The 16,263-nt window shown below is 40.3% G+C and overlaps 2 protein-coding genes across 2 annotated transcripts in view; one reads left to right on the top strand and one right to left on the bottom strand.

The window, feature by feature from the left end:
• LOC307162827 (riboflavin transporter 2-like) overlaps positions 1–16,263 on the top strand; it is a 285,939-nt gene that overhangs the window by 195,586 nt on the left and 74,090 nt on the right. The gene's annotated exons all lie outside the window — the stretch shown is intronic.
• Positions 2,977–5,077, bottom strand: galr1a (galanin receptor 1a). The gene is made up of 3 exons (XM_079880190.1): positions 4,354–5,077; positions 3,668–3,733; positions 2,977–3,534 (listed from the first exon to the last, which is right to left on the bottom strand). The coding sequence occupies exons 1-3, from the start codon at positions 5,011–5,013 to the stop codon at positions 3,229–3,231; spliced, it is 1,032 nt and encodes a 343-aa protein (XP_079736316.1). The 5' UTR covers positions 5,014–5,077; the 3' UTR covers positions 2,977–3,228.

Here is a 16,263-nt window from a genome sequence, read left to right as displayed (position 1 = left end):
CCTTAGAAAACGTCTCGGTTACATATGTAACCCTCTTTCCCTGAGTAGGGAACGGAGACGTTACGTCGTGACGACGAATGGGGTTTTGCTTAGAAAGCCTCTCACCTTCGAGAAATAAAACGAGCCAATGGCAAAGAAATGCCATGGGTCTGCGGAATTTGCATAGCGTAACTCTGCCCCACCTCGTGGGTATATAAGGAAGTACGCTGGCAACATGCAGATATGTTTCTTCGCTGAGGAGCCGAGACTGAACTCAGGAGTTACAGCGGTACAGCGGAAGTGGCAGAGAGACGTAACGTCTCCGTTCCCTACTCAGGGAATGAGGGTTACATACGTAACTGGGTATCCCTGTCGTGAGACTAGCACGGACAAAGGACTCCTAGTTAACACAGGAATACCAAAGTACACTGGGAAGCATATCTTAGTGGAAATATGCAATCAGTGCCTGCCCGAAAGGGGGGGGGGGGGTTGACTCTGGCATTGATGTCAACAGCGCTGGAGGAACTCAGGGCTTCTCAGGGAGGCTCACCTGAGGAGAATATTGCACGTATCCAGTCCATGGAGTGGAATGGCGAGCAAGCGAAGACACCTGAGCAGATCCTAGTACCGGCTGGTTGAAGCGAGTACATGAGAGGACACTGACTCCACTTGGAGATTGAAAAATCTCACGAACGTGTTGGGTGTCGCCCAGCCTGCAGCTCTGCAGATGTCTGTTAGCGAGGCGCCATGCGCTAGAGCCCAAGAGGAAGCCACACTCCGGGTGAGCCTTCACACCAAGAGGGCACGGTCGACCTTGCTGCTGGTATGCCAAAGCAATGGCAGTAAGGTGGTGACCTCCGTAAGCATGACAGGGGCATTGCCACCCACCATAGTGTAACGGACTCCCCGGAAGCGGGGAGGAGATCGTGCAAACTGAATCGCATACCTGAGCCTGATGGTTCTCGCGGCCCAGCAGGACAGGTTGGGAAGCTCTAGCCAGGCTCCCAAGAACTGAACCAGCGGGGTCATGCGAACCACAGACGTACCGTCGGTGGGGCAGCGAAGCAGAATGACCGGCCCGGATAAGGGAGGCGTAGCGTCCCCGTGTGGGGGCACGGTCATTAGCCGCGTCCTGGCAGAGGAGGCCAGGGAAGGACCAGCGTTCCACGGGGGCCTGTTCTGCCAGGGGTCTGGCGACAGAGGGGGAAGCGAGTGGCGAGGCCCGTGAGCGGCGCGGTGCACACTGTCATCCGAGAACTCTGTGTGCTCAGAGATGGGTGTGTCAGTTCTTTCTTTAACCACATTAAGGTGCTGCCCGCCGAGGGGCGGGAGACGCAGGAGGGCACCCTCGGCGGCGAGCAGGCTGAGGGTTCTGTGCCGACGGCTGGGTGGAGGCAGCAGCGGGCCGTCGGGGCAGAATATGTTTAATCGCCTCAGTCTGCTTCTGGGCGGTCGAGAACTGTTGGGCGAAGTCCTTGACCACGCCGCCGAAGAGGCCAGTCTGGCATATGGGAGTGTCGAGGAAACGGGTTCGCTCGGCATCTCTCATATTGGCCAGGTTTCTCTCCTGGACCACGTTCGTGGACATCACCTGGCCCAGGGAGTGTGCGGTCACTTTTGTCGCCCAGAGAACGAGGTCAGTGGCAGCTTATCAAAGACCCCTGGGTCAGTCCTGCCCTCGTGTATGTCCCTGAGCATCTGGGCCTGGTAGACCTGCAAGATGGCCATGGCAAAGTACCAGAGTACCACTTCTCGAGGAGGGGGTAGATCGGGGTGTGGATGAGGGGACTCTCCCTCTAACGAGGTTATTGAGTCTCGACCGCAGTGTCGCGATGATCATTTTCCCACAGTGAGAACATGATTCATCCACAAAGACTGCCTTAGCGTGATCTACGCCCAAACGCGTAAGGCAGCAATTGTGCCCATCAAACTCAGAAACAGTCTGACTGCAACCAGAAGTGCACGGGCGAGACATCTTTAAAAAGACGTGCCACGTGCAAGCTCTTTTGTGAGAGGAAAAAGACTCCACAGAGTGTTGAAGCGACCAGGGAGAGAACACACAAACACTGGCAGATCACTGCACAGATCAGCAGGGAATGTGCACTCAGTGGAACTCGCCGTCACACCAACACCTGGAGAGAAGCTCATCTCGAAGAGTGTAGAGATGAAGAAGATCTCAGGATGGCTTGTGGAGTGAAGTGGTAAACTTGGCTCCGAAGCGAAAACATATCTGCATGTTGCCAGCGTACTTCCTTATATACCCACGAGGTGGGGCGGAGTTATGCTATGCAAATTCCGCAGACCCATGGCATTTCTTTGCCATTGGCTTGTTTTATTTCTCAAAGGTGAGAGGCTTTCTAAGCAAAACCCCATTCGTCGTCACGATGTAACTCGTAGTGACCATGAAAGGGAACTTCTAGTTCAGCATCATCTTCACATCAGGATTTTAGAAAAGAACGAGAGTAAGAGAATAAGAGGCGTGATCTTGTGATCAGTGATTTTTAAAGTGTGAAGATGTCACACCCTCTGGAGGGTTCTGAGCCAATAAGAAGTTGTTCCCTTTGGAGGGAATTTCTTTACGACCTTTTGTTCAAGCAGGCCTTTGAACATGTAATTTGATTGGGTGTTTAACAAAAGAATCTTCAAGATTCTTATAATACTAATGCGTCACAAAGTTAGCAAAATGTTATGAAAATTAACGAATGGGGGACGAAGATTGGAGTTTATAGAGACTAAACATGCTACACATATGATTTTGGTTAACCACAGTATGCAAGTCTGAAACATTAATCCAAATGAGTTGAATGAATACACAGGCCAAACCATAAAAAAGGAAAATGATGAGATGGGAAAATTAGATACATGTTTATACATTTCTCAAGTGGTTATATATAGAATATATAGGATTAAAAGGGTTTATTTCTCCTTCTCAGCTAGAATTAAGTGAGAGTCACAACTCTCTGCAAATTCCTTTTGGGGTCGTAAAAAGTCTTATCAGTCTTAATGTGTCCTGTAACAGCACACCGGGTTCTGTCAGTGTGTTAGCTTCATTTGGGATGTTAGTTTTGGGGGAAGTTTCATAGACCTTTTTGGGAGAGTGAGTTTGCTGGATTATTCATTAAATATAATGAATACTTTGTGTGTGTCTGATTGGTCCAGATGCTACATCAGTATGTAACAATGTTCTTGACTTCTCCCAAGTCATTTTTAAGATATCATAAATTATGACAAACTTAACAGCAGCAGGAATTACACAGTGGTGCAGTTGGTGGATGGTGCTGCCTTCATCTCTCTGGCCTCATTTGTAGGGCACGCAGAAGCCACCTGACAACGGAAAACCTGCTTATACGCCTGCCTGAAGTTCTCTGAGAGGAACGCATAAATAACAGGATTAACAGACGAGTTGCTGTAGGCCAGACAATGAGCCGCCACACGGAGCACGAAGGATGCCTGGTTCAGGGGGAAGGAGCCAAACTCGACCCACAGGTGCACCACGTGATGAGGCAACCAGGACAGGCAGAAGACCACCACAACCACCAGGACTGTCTGAGCAGTCTGTCAAGAAAGGTGGAGAGACATTTCTGCTGGGTTTTTACAAAATAATAAACAATTAATAATTCAACAATTAACAACCATGAGATTATATTATATTTTAATATTTGAAGCAAGCACTCTTAATATTTCTTACCTTCTTTTTTGATGCCTCAGACTTTTTGGAGACATTTCTTAACTTTTTATGCAAATGATTCAGGACCTAAAGACACGTTGGCACATAATAATTTGAAATTAAAATATGTGAATGAAGGGTCAATGATTTGACACTTTTTGTCTGAGTTATTTAAAAATACCCCAAAAAATATTATTGATACAAGTGAATTGAATACACATTTTCTATAATGTTTACAATTTCTTAATATTTATTTTGATATATTTTGTGTGGCATGAAGTAAAAAAAAAAAAAAAAAAGATCTAGCTGGAAAAAGAATAGAACATTAAATGTTAGAAAATTAGTTTAACATCATTAAGAAGTGAAGCAATTTTGTTTTAAATATGAATAATATTTGAAAACATTATGTTAGCCAAATCAAAGTGCAGACCAACATGCAGGATGCCATTTTGTTGTTGTGACAAATGCATTAAATAAACCCAGACCATATTAAACATGACTATTCTAACTTGTCACATCTGTTTTAAATAAGATTCCTGCTTTTTAATAACTTTGGACACCTTATTTTTCATTAATATATTTTAACAGATTCTAAACCAAATCCACATTTCATTTTCCTTTAATAAGGAATATAATCAAAGCACATTACATGCAAACATTCATAATCAAGCCACAAAAAAAAAAAAAGAAGAAGACGAGCTACTAACCTTGGCATAGCAGAAAGATATCAGAATCAACGGCAGCACATATCCAAAGACAAAAGTGCACACGACATAGATTTTCCTCATGCTGTGATCTGGCCACACTTCCCAGCAAAACGTGCTGTTGTCATCACTTTCCACGATACCCTGATAGTAGGCAACCGGAGTGGCCATGGCGAAAGAGAGCGCCCATATGATCAGCACCCCGATTAACGCATGCCTCTCAACTCGAATGGATGAGGATTTTCTGCAGTGCACTATGGCGATATACCTGTCCACCGACATGGCTGATAAGGTGAAGATGCTCACCAACATAGACACTGTGAAAAAGTAGTGGATGAACTTGCAAATGAAGGCACCCAGGATCCATGTGGGCAGCATGTAAACTGTTGACTGAAAGGGGATGCAGAATAGCAGATAGGACAGATCTGCCACACTGAGGTTGAGGATGAATATGTTGGTGGTGCTTCGTTGCTGTCCAGGTTTGCGTTGAGCCAGAACAGTGATAACCAGAGAGTTTCCCAGGACCCCTAGAGTAAAGATGAGTCCAAAGATCAGAAGCGTGACGAAGTTGTCGGTGCCGATTCCAAATAAGGTTTTTTCAGGTGCCTCCAAGCCTATGTTTCCTTCAGGGCTGTCTAAATCACTGCCGTTTTGGATGTTCATCTTCAGAGTCAGCTTACTTTGACGGTTCGTCGTGAAAACAAACTCTTCTGCAATTATTATTTTTTTTCTTGGTTAATCGATTCTCCAGAAGAGAGGGTTTGGTTGAAAAATCCTTTGAAGTTTAGGCTATGGTGTCCAACGGTCAGGGACGGGGTTGGAGTAGAAGGTGCTCATTCAGTTTTTTGTATTTTTCACATTTTCATAACAAACAAAAATATAATAGGCTAATTATCAGAAATGATGTTTCTGATCATCCAAATCACACTGACGGCGTTTACAGGTTCATGTTTTCTCCGGCAGGAGCTCTTGTGTTTGAGCTCGCGTTAGGTGTAGAAGAGCTGTTCTGCTGCCGCAATAAAATTTTGCCTGCGTGGACGTCACTGAGGTAGCAATTTCCCACCCTTACTCTCCCATCCTCCTACATGAACATGGGAAAAGCGCAGGATCTATGATTCTAGTCCATCACGCCCAACCTTATTTCCCTCTTCCATTACTGTTTCATTACCAAATAGACCCCTTTCAACACCTATTCATTTACAGGTAATTTAAAGGGGTGAAGTAAACTTAATTGATACATTGTAGGCGTTTTGTTGAGACAAACATTCAAAGGCTATGTGATATAACTATAGTAGGCTATGTATACCAAAAAAAGTAAGTTCATAAAGAATTAATCTAAATCAGAATAAAAGGTTCTTAAAAATGTAAATTATTTTATTATTATTACTCACCCCCATGTCGTTCCAAATCCGTAAGACTCATCTTCGGTACACAAATGAAGATCTTTTTGATGAAATAAGCTTTCTGTCCCTCCAGACAGCTACGCAACTGACTTTTTGACGCATAAAACTAATCCATATGAATTGAACGGTTTAGTCCAAATTTTCCGAAGAGACACAATCGCTTTAAAAGATGAACAGATTGATTTTATTCACATATAAACCTTCATCAACTCACACATCAGTTGTGGTAAACGGAAGCTCAAGCATGTTCATTTGACGTGTGAGAACTAGTGAGGTTCATTCTTGTGTTACGCAGCACGCTTGAGCTTCGCAAGAGGTTTGTTCTCGCGCATCAAGCAGGTTTGGTTGAGCTTATGATAATGTTCGCTGATCAATGTTTATATATGAATAAAAGCCTAAATTCAGTCTTATAACGTGATTGTGTCTCTTCAGAAAATTTGGGCTAAACCATTCAATTCATATTAATTAGTTTTACAATTTCTTTATGAACATTTTGAAGCGTCAAAGTGTCAGTTGTGTAACTGTCTATGGAGGGACAGAAAGCTCTCAGATTTCATCAAAAAGATCTTCATTTGTGTTCCGAAGATGGATTTGTGTTACGAGTTTGGAACGACATGAGGGTGAGTAATTTATTCATTTATTCAGTTCACTTTTGGGGGAATTAAGCCTTTAATTATTTCCCTGCCAGCATTTTTGATCATTTTCATAAAAGTTTCATGGCCCCCAGAATGTTTTCTTGTTGTTGTAAACCTCACTCCCCTGATCACAAGAGGCAAGCTAGCAACTGTTGCTAGCGGCTGCGGACTTTAGCCTCCTTGTTGGAGCGGCAGCCTCCCACGGCGAAGACCACAGTTCAAATCCTGCTCGGAGTTACACATACAATATATCAAAAAAAGAACAGACCCTCTGCTTTAAAAAAAAAGTTTTAGCTTTATGCATTCTTTTTATCATCACTTGAATGTGGGTAAGTTTCAAGTTTCAACGCAGAAAGCCAAAAAATATGTGTACATCCGTCAATGGTGCGTTAAAAGTGTTAAAAGTATGTTTTATTTTAACATATAAATACAGTAGGTAATGCATATTATAGCTTTGAAATGCTTTAAAAATGTATTTAAATGACTTTTTATTAATCACAAAACGTACATTATAAGTTTATCAAAGTGCGCTAAACAGACCCCAGCGATCAGATGTATACCATAGCCATAGCAACAGTATGCTGCTCAAGCATTTTCCTTTCAGTAGGCCTATTGGACAGGAAAAGACAAAACTGTCCTTATCATTTTTATATATCAAAAATATAACCACAAAAATAATGATTATGATTTTCATCTTGTACTTATTGTACTTGGCAGAGGTGCTTGCTTTCAAATTTTGCTCAGCTCTTGCTTTCAAATGGCTGTCAATGCATCAAGTAATAGCAAAGTCCCTTTAAAGTCCCCTGCGGTGAAAAATCAAGTTTTTAATGTTATTTGTATGTCTATGTGGTGATTTTAATATGCTTTAAGAAAAACCATGTGCAAATTCATAAGTCAACACCATTTCTGAGTATTTTCTCAGCACTGGTGCAGTGAACCAAAGACAGTCTCAAAAACGCGGTTTGAAATCGCTTGTAACCAATCACGTCAATGTGTGATCGTTAACGAGTGGATCTCTGAGCTGGTGTGAGCGAGTGGAGGCGGGGCTAATTTGCATATTCATAGAACCGCGTATACTAAATGAGGCAAGGTTGTAGAGTTGCATTCAAGCTATTTTAAAGGGGTGATGAACTGAGAAATCAAATTTTCCTTGAGCTTTTGACATATAAGAGATCATCATACTATAATAATATCCTGTAAGTTTCAGAACTGAAAACTACCTTGTTAGTCCAATAAAAGCTTTTATAGACATCAGGCTCAGCAAACGACTCGTTTTTCAAAGTGGGGAACTATGACGTCAAAGAGGATAAAACACCGCCTCCACAAAAGAAGATCAACGCCTACTTCAACACGGCCTGTTTAGCCCCGCCCACCGATTCGCCCAAACTTGCTAAATAACATAGGACGACATGATGATTGCTAAACCGGATCGAGCTACTTCCAAGCAATAAACATGCTGTTTACTAAATATTGTGCGTGCCTGTTTGTGGAAGAAGACAGTCTGCATAAATTCCTTCGGATTCCAGCATGGTTAAACTTTATTAAATCAGTTAATCACAATTTCCCGACGGATCTGCCAGCAACATGTAAGTAGCCATGTGTATTCTAATGCCTGATCTGCGATCAGTGATTTCTGATGTGTAATTATTCAAGTTCAGATATCTTTCTCTTAAAATCGTTCAGTACTGTTTATGCATCAGTGACTAAACGATCAACTTCACATCATTTCTCGTAGTATTATGAAAATAATATTTTTTAAACTGTTATTAAAATATATACAGAAAGCGATCAAAGAACGATCCCTTTCCATTCACCCAAGCTGTCAATCAAACAGCACAGCGCGAGCCGCGAGAGCTTAAGCTCTATATTAAGATATATCTGGACACTTACCAAACTCGTGATGAAATAATGACACTGTTACACTACACAACGAAGCTCTTACTGTGTATTCACATCGTGTTTGCATTGTGATTTGGTGTAAGCATTTGTGAGAGTGCAAAAATTGCGTTGCAATGATAAGATCTTTATTCACGCGATCAACAGACTGTCTGTCATCTGCTCAGTCAGTGCTCATCATGCTGCAACCTTTCATGCAATGTAATAGATTTAAATATAATGCTTTAAACGATACTTTTCACGATTTGTTAATCTTGATAGCTGTAATAGTAAAAACGTAGTAAAAGTTTTCGAGAGAGTTCATGTAATACTAGCTATTTCATATGCAAGCATGTCAGCCAATCACAGCAGTGGGCGTTTGCACTGCAGTCTCACAGCAGACATGCCCCTTAAAATGGAGCGTTCAAACCTGAGGCTGAAATCAGGCTTGGAAAAATGGCTTTTATTTATAAATTATGACAATTTTTGATGTAAAAATCATACTAACATTATAAGGGCACCCCAGGCAACATTATAAAATAATAAAACAATCCAGTTCATGACCCCTTTAAGACATGAAGAAAAAAAACTTTTAAATATGTCATTTTTGGTGATCAAAGATGAGTTAAGGGATACAATTATTGACTTCAGGGGGACTTTAAGGCAAGTCATTTCACTTTGAGCAAACCTTGTTTTTTCAGGCTAAAGAAGGTGGATTGCTAACCTGCTCCGGAGCAGGTTTTATTCTGGGTTAGAGATTGCAGACCAAAACTGGACCAATCAGCTGTGAGCAAGGTGACATATATCTGATGCCATAAAGCCACTCCCCCTGTATCTCTCACTCCAGATTAAAGCAGTTTAGAGTGAAAGAAATTTAGATACTTTTGATGCTAATTATTATATTTACACTATATTACAGTAGTTGTAATGATGTATAATCCATATAATATAATCATACAATTATTATATTAATTTACAATGAATAAAAACTAAAAAAGTTTTTCTCAATTGCTTAAACACATTTCTTGAAACTATGCCTGGTATACTCAAAACAGTAAACACAAATCCATAACGTCTCACCCAATTCCCCAAACATCCTATTTTCAGGTCAAAATGAAGCTCTACACTCAAAACCATTCACTCTTGCTGAAAAACTAAACTTTGCCCTCAGACATAACACACAACCCTCACAAACACACACATTACAACATACTTACACACTACAATTACAGTCGTACACACTAGTGCAATAAATTCAGAACAACATTTCCAAAACTGGAACGTTATGTGGTCCGGGATCCCCCCCCCCCTTCCCCCTCCCTTCATACCTTTGCACATGATAAACACAAAAGACACAACCAATGGATACATTGGCACATTTTTTTATTCCTTAATGTACTGTACAGTACAATACACTAAACAAACAAACAACAACATCAACAAAAAAATAAATAAAAAAATACTCAGCCCCAGCATCCCGTCTTTGGTCTGGGACAGGCCAGAGAATCTTGTCAGCATCACAGGCTATATTGGCCCTAGCCAGGCAGAGGGGTAAAATCCACTTACATGCCTGTTCCCCGCTGACACGTATCAACTGAAATATTTGGCCGGCTTCTTCCATTTCATTGTCTCTGTGTCCTAGAAAAATAGAAGTACTGATTACTGTAACTGTAACACATCCTTTTTACAAAATGGAAGCATTCAGAAAACTCTATCTGTATGTGAGGCAATTTGATACATTTCTTTTTACAGTTTTTTTTCCAATTGCTAACACAATTTTGCAAACTAGGCTGGTTTTATCAAAATGCTTACAGTTTTTCTGGATTGCTTAAACACTATAACCAGGATTTTGAACTAAATTTTCAAAACCATAATGCCATTTATCAAAAAGCACACCCATTTCCCTAAACTATAAACACTATTCCCTGTTTTGACACATGAGTCAGATTTGCTGAACTGTCACTGCAAAACTCTACACACAAATCCCTTCATTACTCATTGCTTAGACCATGTTGTCATTTAGAAAGCACTAGCATTCAAAATTGTTCACTCAAGTCAGCACAACTTCAGCTAAATTAGCATACAATTACCCAAGTGGAAACACTAAGAGTCTAAATTGATCACACACCAATCAGAACCTTCAATAGATATATAAAAGGGCCCAAATCAGTTTATTGCATTTTGGAACAATGGATCCAGAAAGACATGAAGGAAGAGGGATAAGAATGAGGAGGAGGAAGGGCAAGGACAAGAAGACAAGCAGTCTCAGATGAAATTCAAGCCACTCTAGTTGCCCATGTCTTTATCAATGGTATGACTATGGGCTACGAGTAAGGCCAAATTTGAGTCGCTTTACCGTCGCCTCAATGGTGTGCAAACAAAATTCTATCACTGAATAAGAGACAAACATTTCCAATAGTCTTTGATGAGGTGTATTTTCTTGCAAGAAAAGGCCAGCAGTCGTACAGTCACACAGAGCGGCACAGAGTGTGACAGTGAAGGGAGGGCATCCTTTCTCCTTTATAGTCTTGACTCCCAGAATGTTATCTTTCTAGGCAAATGATGGTATTTCAACCATATGTGGAACATTCTTAGACGTGTCCATCATATTGTTGGTATCCTTGAGTGGAGGCCCTCCTGTTACGTCCCAACACTCTTTACCATTCCAATACAATTCCATATTAGAATATGGTTTGTGTGTGCTCTTTTACTGTCATATGTTGGTCACACACATCTTACTGTAAGTAAATATAAAAAAAATTTAGAGGAGAGAGTAAAAAAAAGATTACAAAAAAGAGTCAAACCGAAAAAAAAAAAATTTTTTGTGTGTGTGTGTGTTGTACTGTGTAGTACATGAATGAATAAAAATGTGCCAATGTATCCACTGGTTGTGTCTTTTGTGTTCATCATGTGAAAAGGTTTGTGATGGGGGAACCACAAGCAACATAACTTACCAGTTTTGGAAATGTTGTTTTGAATTTATTGCACCAGTGTGTTAGACTATGTTGTAGTGTGTGTGATTTTGAGGGCTTGTGTGTCCTGTCTGAGGGCAAAGTTTGGTTTTTCAGCAAGAGTGAATGGTTTTGAGTGTAGAGCTTCATTTTGACCTGAAAATAGGATGTTTGGGGAATTGGGTGAGACGTTATGGATTTGTGTTTACAGTTTTGAGAATACGAGGCATAGTTTCAAGAAATGTGTTTAAAGCTACACTGTGTAACTTTTTTAGTTGATTCTTAGCAAAAAACACTTAGTTCTTTCAAAAATATATGTGCTGATTAATGTATATTTACTTCTTTCAAGTAATAAAGTATTCTCTTAAGTTTATAATCTGCCATTGAAAGTACATACGGGTGAGGGGTTCGAATGCCGGTCGCCATGTTGCCCCTCCATCTTGAAACTACATTAGCCAAAGAGGGACATGCCTGTAAATTCAAGCTTCGCCTTTTGCGTTTTTCACTCAGTGACACCGTGACGAATGCGAGGGGAAGATTACTCGCGAGCGCCGGCAGATTTGAAAGATAGTGTGGTGTGTGTATGTGTGTGTGTGTGTGTGCGTGCGTACTCACATTTGAAAGAGAGAATTAAAACGTCAACGCGACAGGCAAATCAGCAAGACCATAGTCAATATTGGAGTAACTTTTCCCAGATGGAAAGAGCTCATGAGGAGAAGATTTTAAAACGGACGCCGAGGTTGCCTGCTTTCTTCTCGACAGGTAATTCAGCCTGTTGTAATTCATTTGTGTAAATTCGAAGTTTTATAGTTGCTTGTCTATATAGCATGGTTGTGCATAACGCCAGAACGACCTCTAGTATAACTTCATCCTCGCGTCAATGGTGAAAAAGTATTGTTTACCTTGTAACATAAATCTGCTGCGACGGATCACAGGTGATGAATAGTTTTAAAGGCGCAATTTTTTAAGCTATATAAAAAAAACGACACTGTAAATTTTAGTTATTTTTAATTGCTTTTACTTTGTACACATTGTAATGTTAGCCTAATCTGGGATAGCCGATTCCAAGGGTGACGTTTACCTCCTGACATCTGTCCTGTAGTTTTATTCATTTTAGACGTATTGTTTATTATTGTCATGGACGAAGTCGATAACTGGAAGCCATGTTAATCTTGGAATAATACGGCCACTGTAGGAGTTAAAACGCCCTCGGAATTGAGAGGAACAGAAACTAATATTCACTGGGTAGTCATATACAATTTCACCGCTAGATGGGGGTAAAAATCACACAGTGTAGCTTTAATCAATCGAGAAAAACTGTAACACAATTCACAAAACCACACACCCAAACTGCAAAATATCTAATATATCCTGCAAAATTAAGCACTGCAACCAAAACTACATATAGCATTATCAAAATCAAACTTTTGCACCATATTATGAAGAGCCAAACAAGCCAAAATTCATTCTTCTACTCTTACATACATACAATATCTTTTCACATACATACATTTCTACTCTCACACACATACATACATTTCTACCTTCACACACTCTCATCTTTAGTATGGTTTGCCATAATACTAAAAAAGTTGTACAAATTGTAAAAAATTCTTCAGATTGTTCACATGCACAGAAATATTTGCAGATACACATAAATGCTGTTGAAACATTTTTTTTTTCACCAAACAAGTCAGTGCAACATATGCACAGCATATATATTTACATTGGACTGAACAAAAATATGCTCACAAAAAACAGTAAACTGAAAAAGATTGAAGTGTTAACAATTAACCTTTGAGGTGTTTGGCCAGGTGGCACATGTATTAGCCAATTAGCTCATGTAGTGTCATTTTGAATGGCAGTGTTTTGAAATGGCAAACATGTGACTTTATGTCAGATTGTTGTGTCTTATGCAGAGAACCGTGTTCAGTTAATTTAAAAAGTGCCATTTTGAATTGCAAAATGTGTGTAAAGCAGAAAATGTGTTTAGACTTTTGGAGACTTGAGAAGAGGTTTTGCTCTCTGTGTGTCAGTTTAAATAATTGTGCTGTGCATGTCATTTTAGTGTGTTAGCAATTGGAAAAAAAAACTGTATTACTGTAGTATAGTGCAACAGCGACAGTACATGTATGTGTTGTAACAGCACAGTGTACTGCACTCAAAAGTTACAGTAGAGAGCAGTCATCTACTGTACCTGTTTTTCTCCCTGAAGGTTCTTATAATCGAGGCGACGGTGAAGAGACTCAAGAGTTTGGCTGCACTCGTTGCCCAGCCTCCCTCATAGTCATACCACGGACAAAGACTTGGGCAACTAGAGTGGCACTGCTTGGTCTCTTGCCCTTGCCCTTCCCCTTCCCCTTCCTTCACATCTTCCTCCACTCCCATCTACTCTTCCTCCTCCTCCTCCTCTTCCTCCTCTTCCTCCTCCTCTTCCTCCACCACCTCCTCTTTCTCCTCCTCCTCATCTTCCTCCTCCTCCTTCTCTTCTTCCTCCTCCTCCTCCTCCACTCAAGTGTCCTCTTCCTTCATGTCTTTCTGGATCCATTGTTCCAAAACCCAATGAACTGACTCTGGCCCTTTCATCTATCTTTTGAAGGTTCTGATTGGTGTGTGATCAATTTAGACTCTTAGTGTTTCCACTTGGGTAATTGTGTTAGGCAATGAGTAATGAATGGATTTGTGTGTAGAGTTTTGCAGTGACAGTTCAACAAATATGACTTGTGTGTCATACAGGGGAATAGTGTTTATTGTTTAGGGAAATGGGTGTGCTGGAAATTTTTGTTCAAAAGCCTGATTATAGTGTTTGAGCAATCAAGAAAAACTGTAAAGACTAAGATTCTGATTTCTCCTTCGGTGTGCGCTCCTTAGACTCACGTTATGTGACAGCAAGCTTTAACATATAAGCTTTTTAACAGATTAATTTTAGCGTTCGTGTATTCTTTTGAGCTCTTTGTGAAACTATCAATTATAAGGCCTATTTGTTTTCTTCACTTATAGTCAGATATTTTCTTTCAGATGCCTTCTCAAACTTTTGCTGCAGCAGCAGTGTTTATTCCTGCCTTGCATTTAATTTCGATATATTTTTTCATAATGATCTCTGAGGGGCTGTTTACACGACACCGTTTTCAACTAAAAATGGAAGAGTTTTTATGCGTTTTGGCCATTCATTTACACATTCATTTAATGGCGTTTTGGGTGCCTGAAAACGAAAACTTTTGAAAACGGTCTCCGTGTAAACGACAAAAACTTGAATCTGTGTTCAATCTATAGTGTTTTCATCGAGAAGTGAATCAAACTGACGCTTTCCATGTTCCGTGTGATTGGCTGTTTGCCGCTCGTGTCACACTTTCAGATGCACATGCTTCAGAGTTAATCGCAAAATCTGGATTACAGTTTTTCTCGATTGCTTAAACACATTTCTTGAAACTATGCCTCGAATTCTCAAAACTATAAACACAAATCCATAACGTCTCACCCAGTTCCCCAAACATCCTATTTTCAGGTCAAAATGAAGCTCTACACTCAAAACCATTCACTCTTGCTGAAAAACCAAACTTTGTCCTCAAACAGGACACACAAGCCCTCAAAATCACACACACTACAACATAGTCTAAGACACTGGTGCAATAAATTCAAAACAACATTTCCAAAACTGGTAAGTTATGTTGCTTGTGGTTCCCCCATCACAAACCTTTTCACATGATGAACACAAAAGACACAACCAGTGGATACATTGGCACATTTTTATTCATACACAGAAAACACACACACACAAAAATAATTTTTTTTCCTGTTTTACTCTTTTTTTTTACTCTCTCCTCAAATTTTTTTTTTTTATATTTACTTACAGTAAGATGTGTGTGACCAACATATGACAGTAAAAGAGCACACACAAACCATATTCTAATATGGAATTCGAATTGTATTGGAATGGTAAAGAGTGTTGGGACGTGACAGGAGGGTCTCCACTCAAGGATACAATATGATGGACACGTCTAAGAATGTTCCACATATGGTTGAAATACCTAGAAAGATAACATTCTGGGAGTCCAGACTATAAAGGAGAAAGGATGCCCTCCCTTCACTGTCACACTCTGCAGCCACACTGTGTGACTGTACGACTGCTGGCCTTTTCTTGCAAGAAAATAAACCTCATCAAAGACTATTGGAAATGTTTGTCTCTTATTCAGTGATAGAATTTTGTTTGCCACCACACCTCCCTGAAGGTTCTCGAGGCGACGGTAAAGCGACTCAAATTTGGCCTTACTCGTAGCCCAGCCTCCCTCATAATCACACCATTGACTAACACATGGGCAACTAGAGTGGCTTGAATTTCATCTGAGACTGCTTGTCTTCTTATCCTTGCCCTTCCTCCTCCTCATTCTTATCCCTCCTCGATCTCTTCCTTCATGTCTTTCTGGATCCATTGTTCCAAAACGCAATAAACTGATTTGGGCCCTTTTATATATCTACTGAAGGATCTGATTGATGTGTGTTAAATTTTGACTCTTAGTGTTTCCACCTGGATAATTGTGTGCTAACTGAGCTGAAGCTGTGCTGATTGAGTGAACAATTTTGAATGCTAGTGCTTTCTATATGACAACATGGTCTAAGCAATGAGAAATGAAGGGATTTGTGTGTAGAGTTTTGCAGTGACAGTTCAACAAATCTGACTCATGTGTCAAAACAGGGAATAGTGTTTATAGTTTAGTGAAATGGGTGTGCTTTTTGATAAATGGCATTATGGTTTTGAAATTTTAGTTCAAAAGCCTGGTTATAGTGTTTAAGCAATCGAGAAAAACTGTAAACCTGAGTTGACAGAAAACATTTTTATACCAAGCGTTGTGAGCCCGTTGAACCTGATCTAAACCAGGTTGGATTTATATTTATTATTTATACTCAGAGTTTGTTCAACTAGCTTCATGCAACAGGCTTCAGGGGAAATACAAACACTGAACATTATATGCAAACCTATAATAATTAAATTACATATTAAATAATACAAACAGTTAGCAGTAATAATGTTTCCAAATAAAATGACTAAAC

Source organism: Squalius cephalus (assembly GCF_949319135.1).
Source record: "Squalius cephalus genome assembly, chromosome: 8".
Classification (NCBI taxonomy): Eukaryota; Metazoa; Chordata; class Actinopteri; order Cypriniformes; family Leuciscidae; genus Squalius; species Squalius cephalus.
This window is presented reverse-complemented; position numbering and strand designations above follow the sequence as displayed.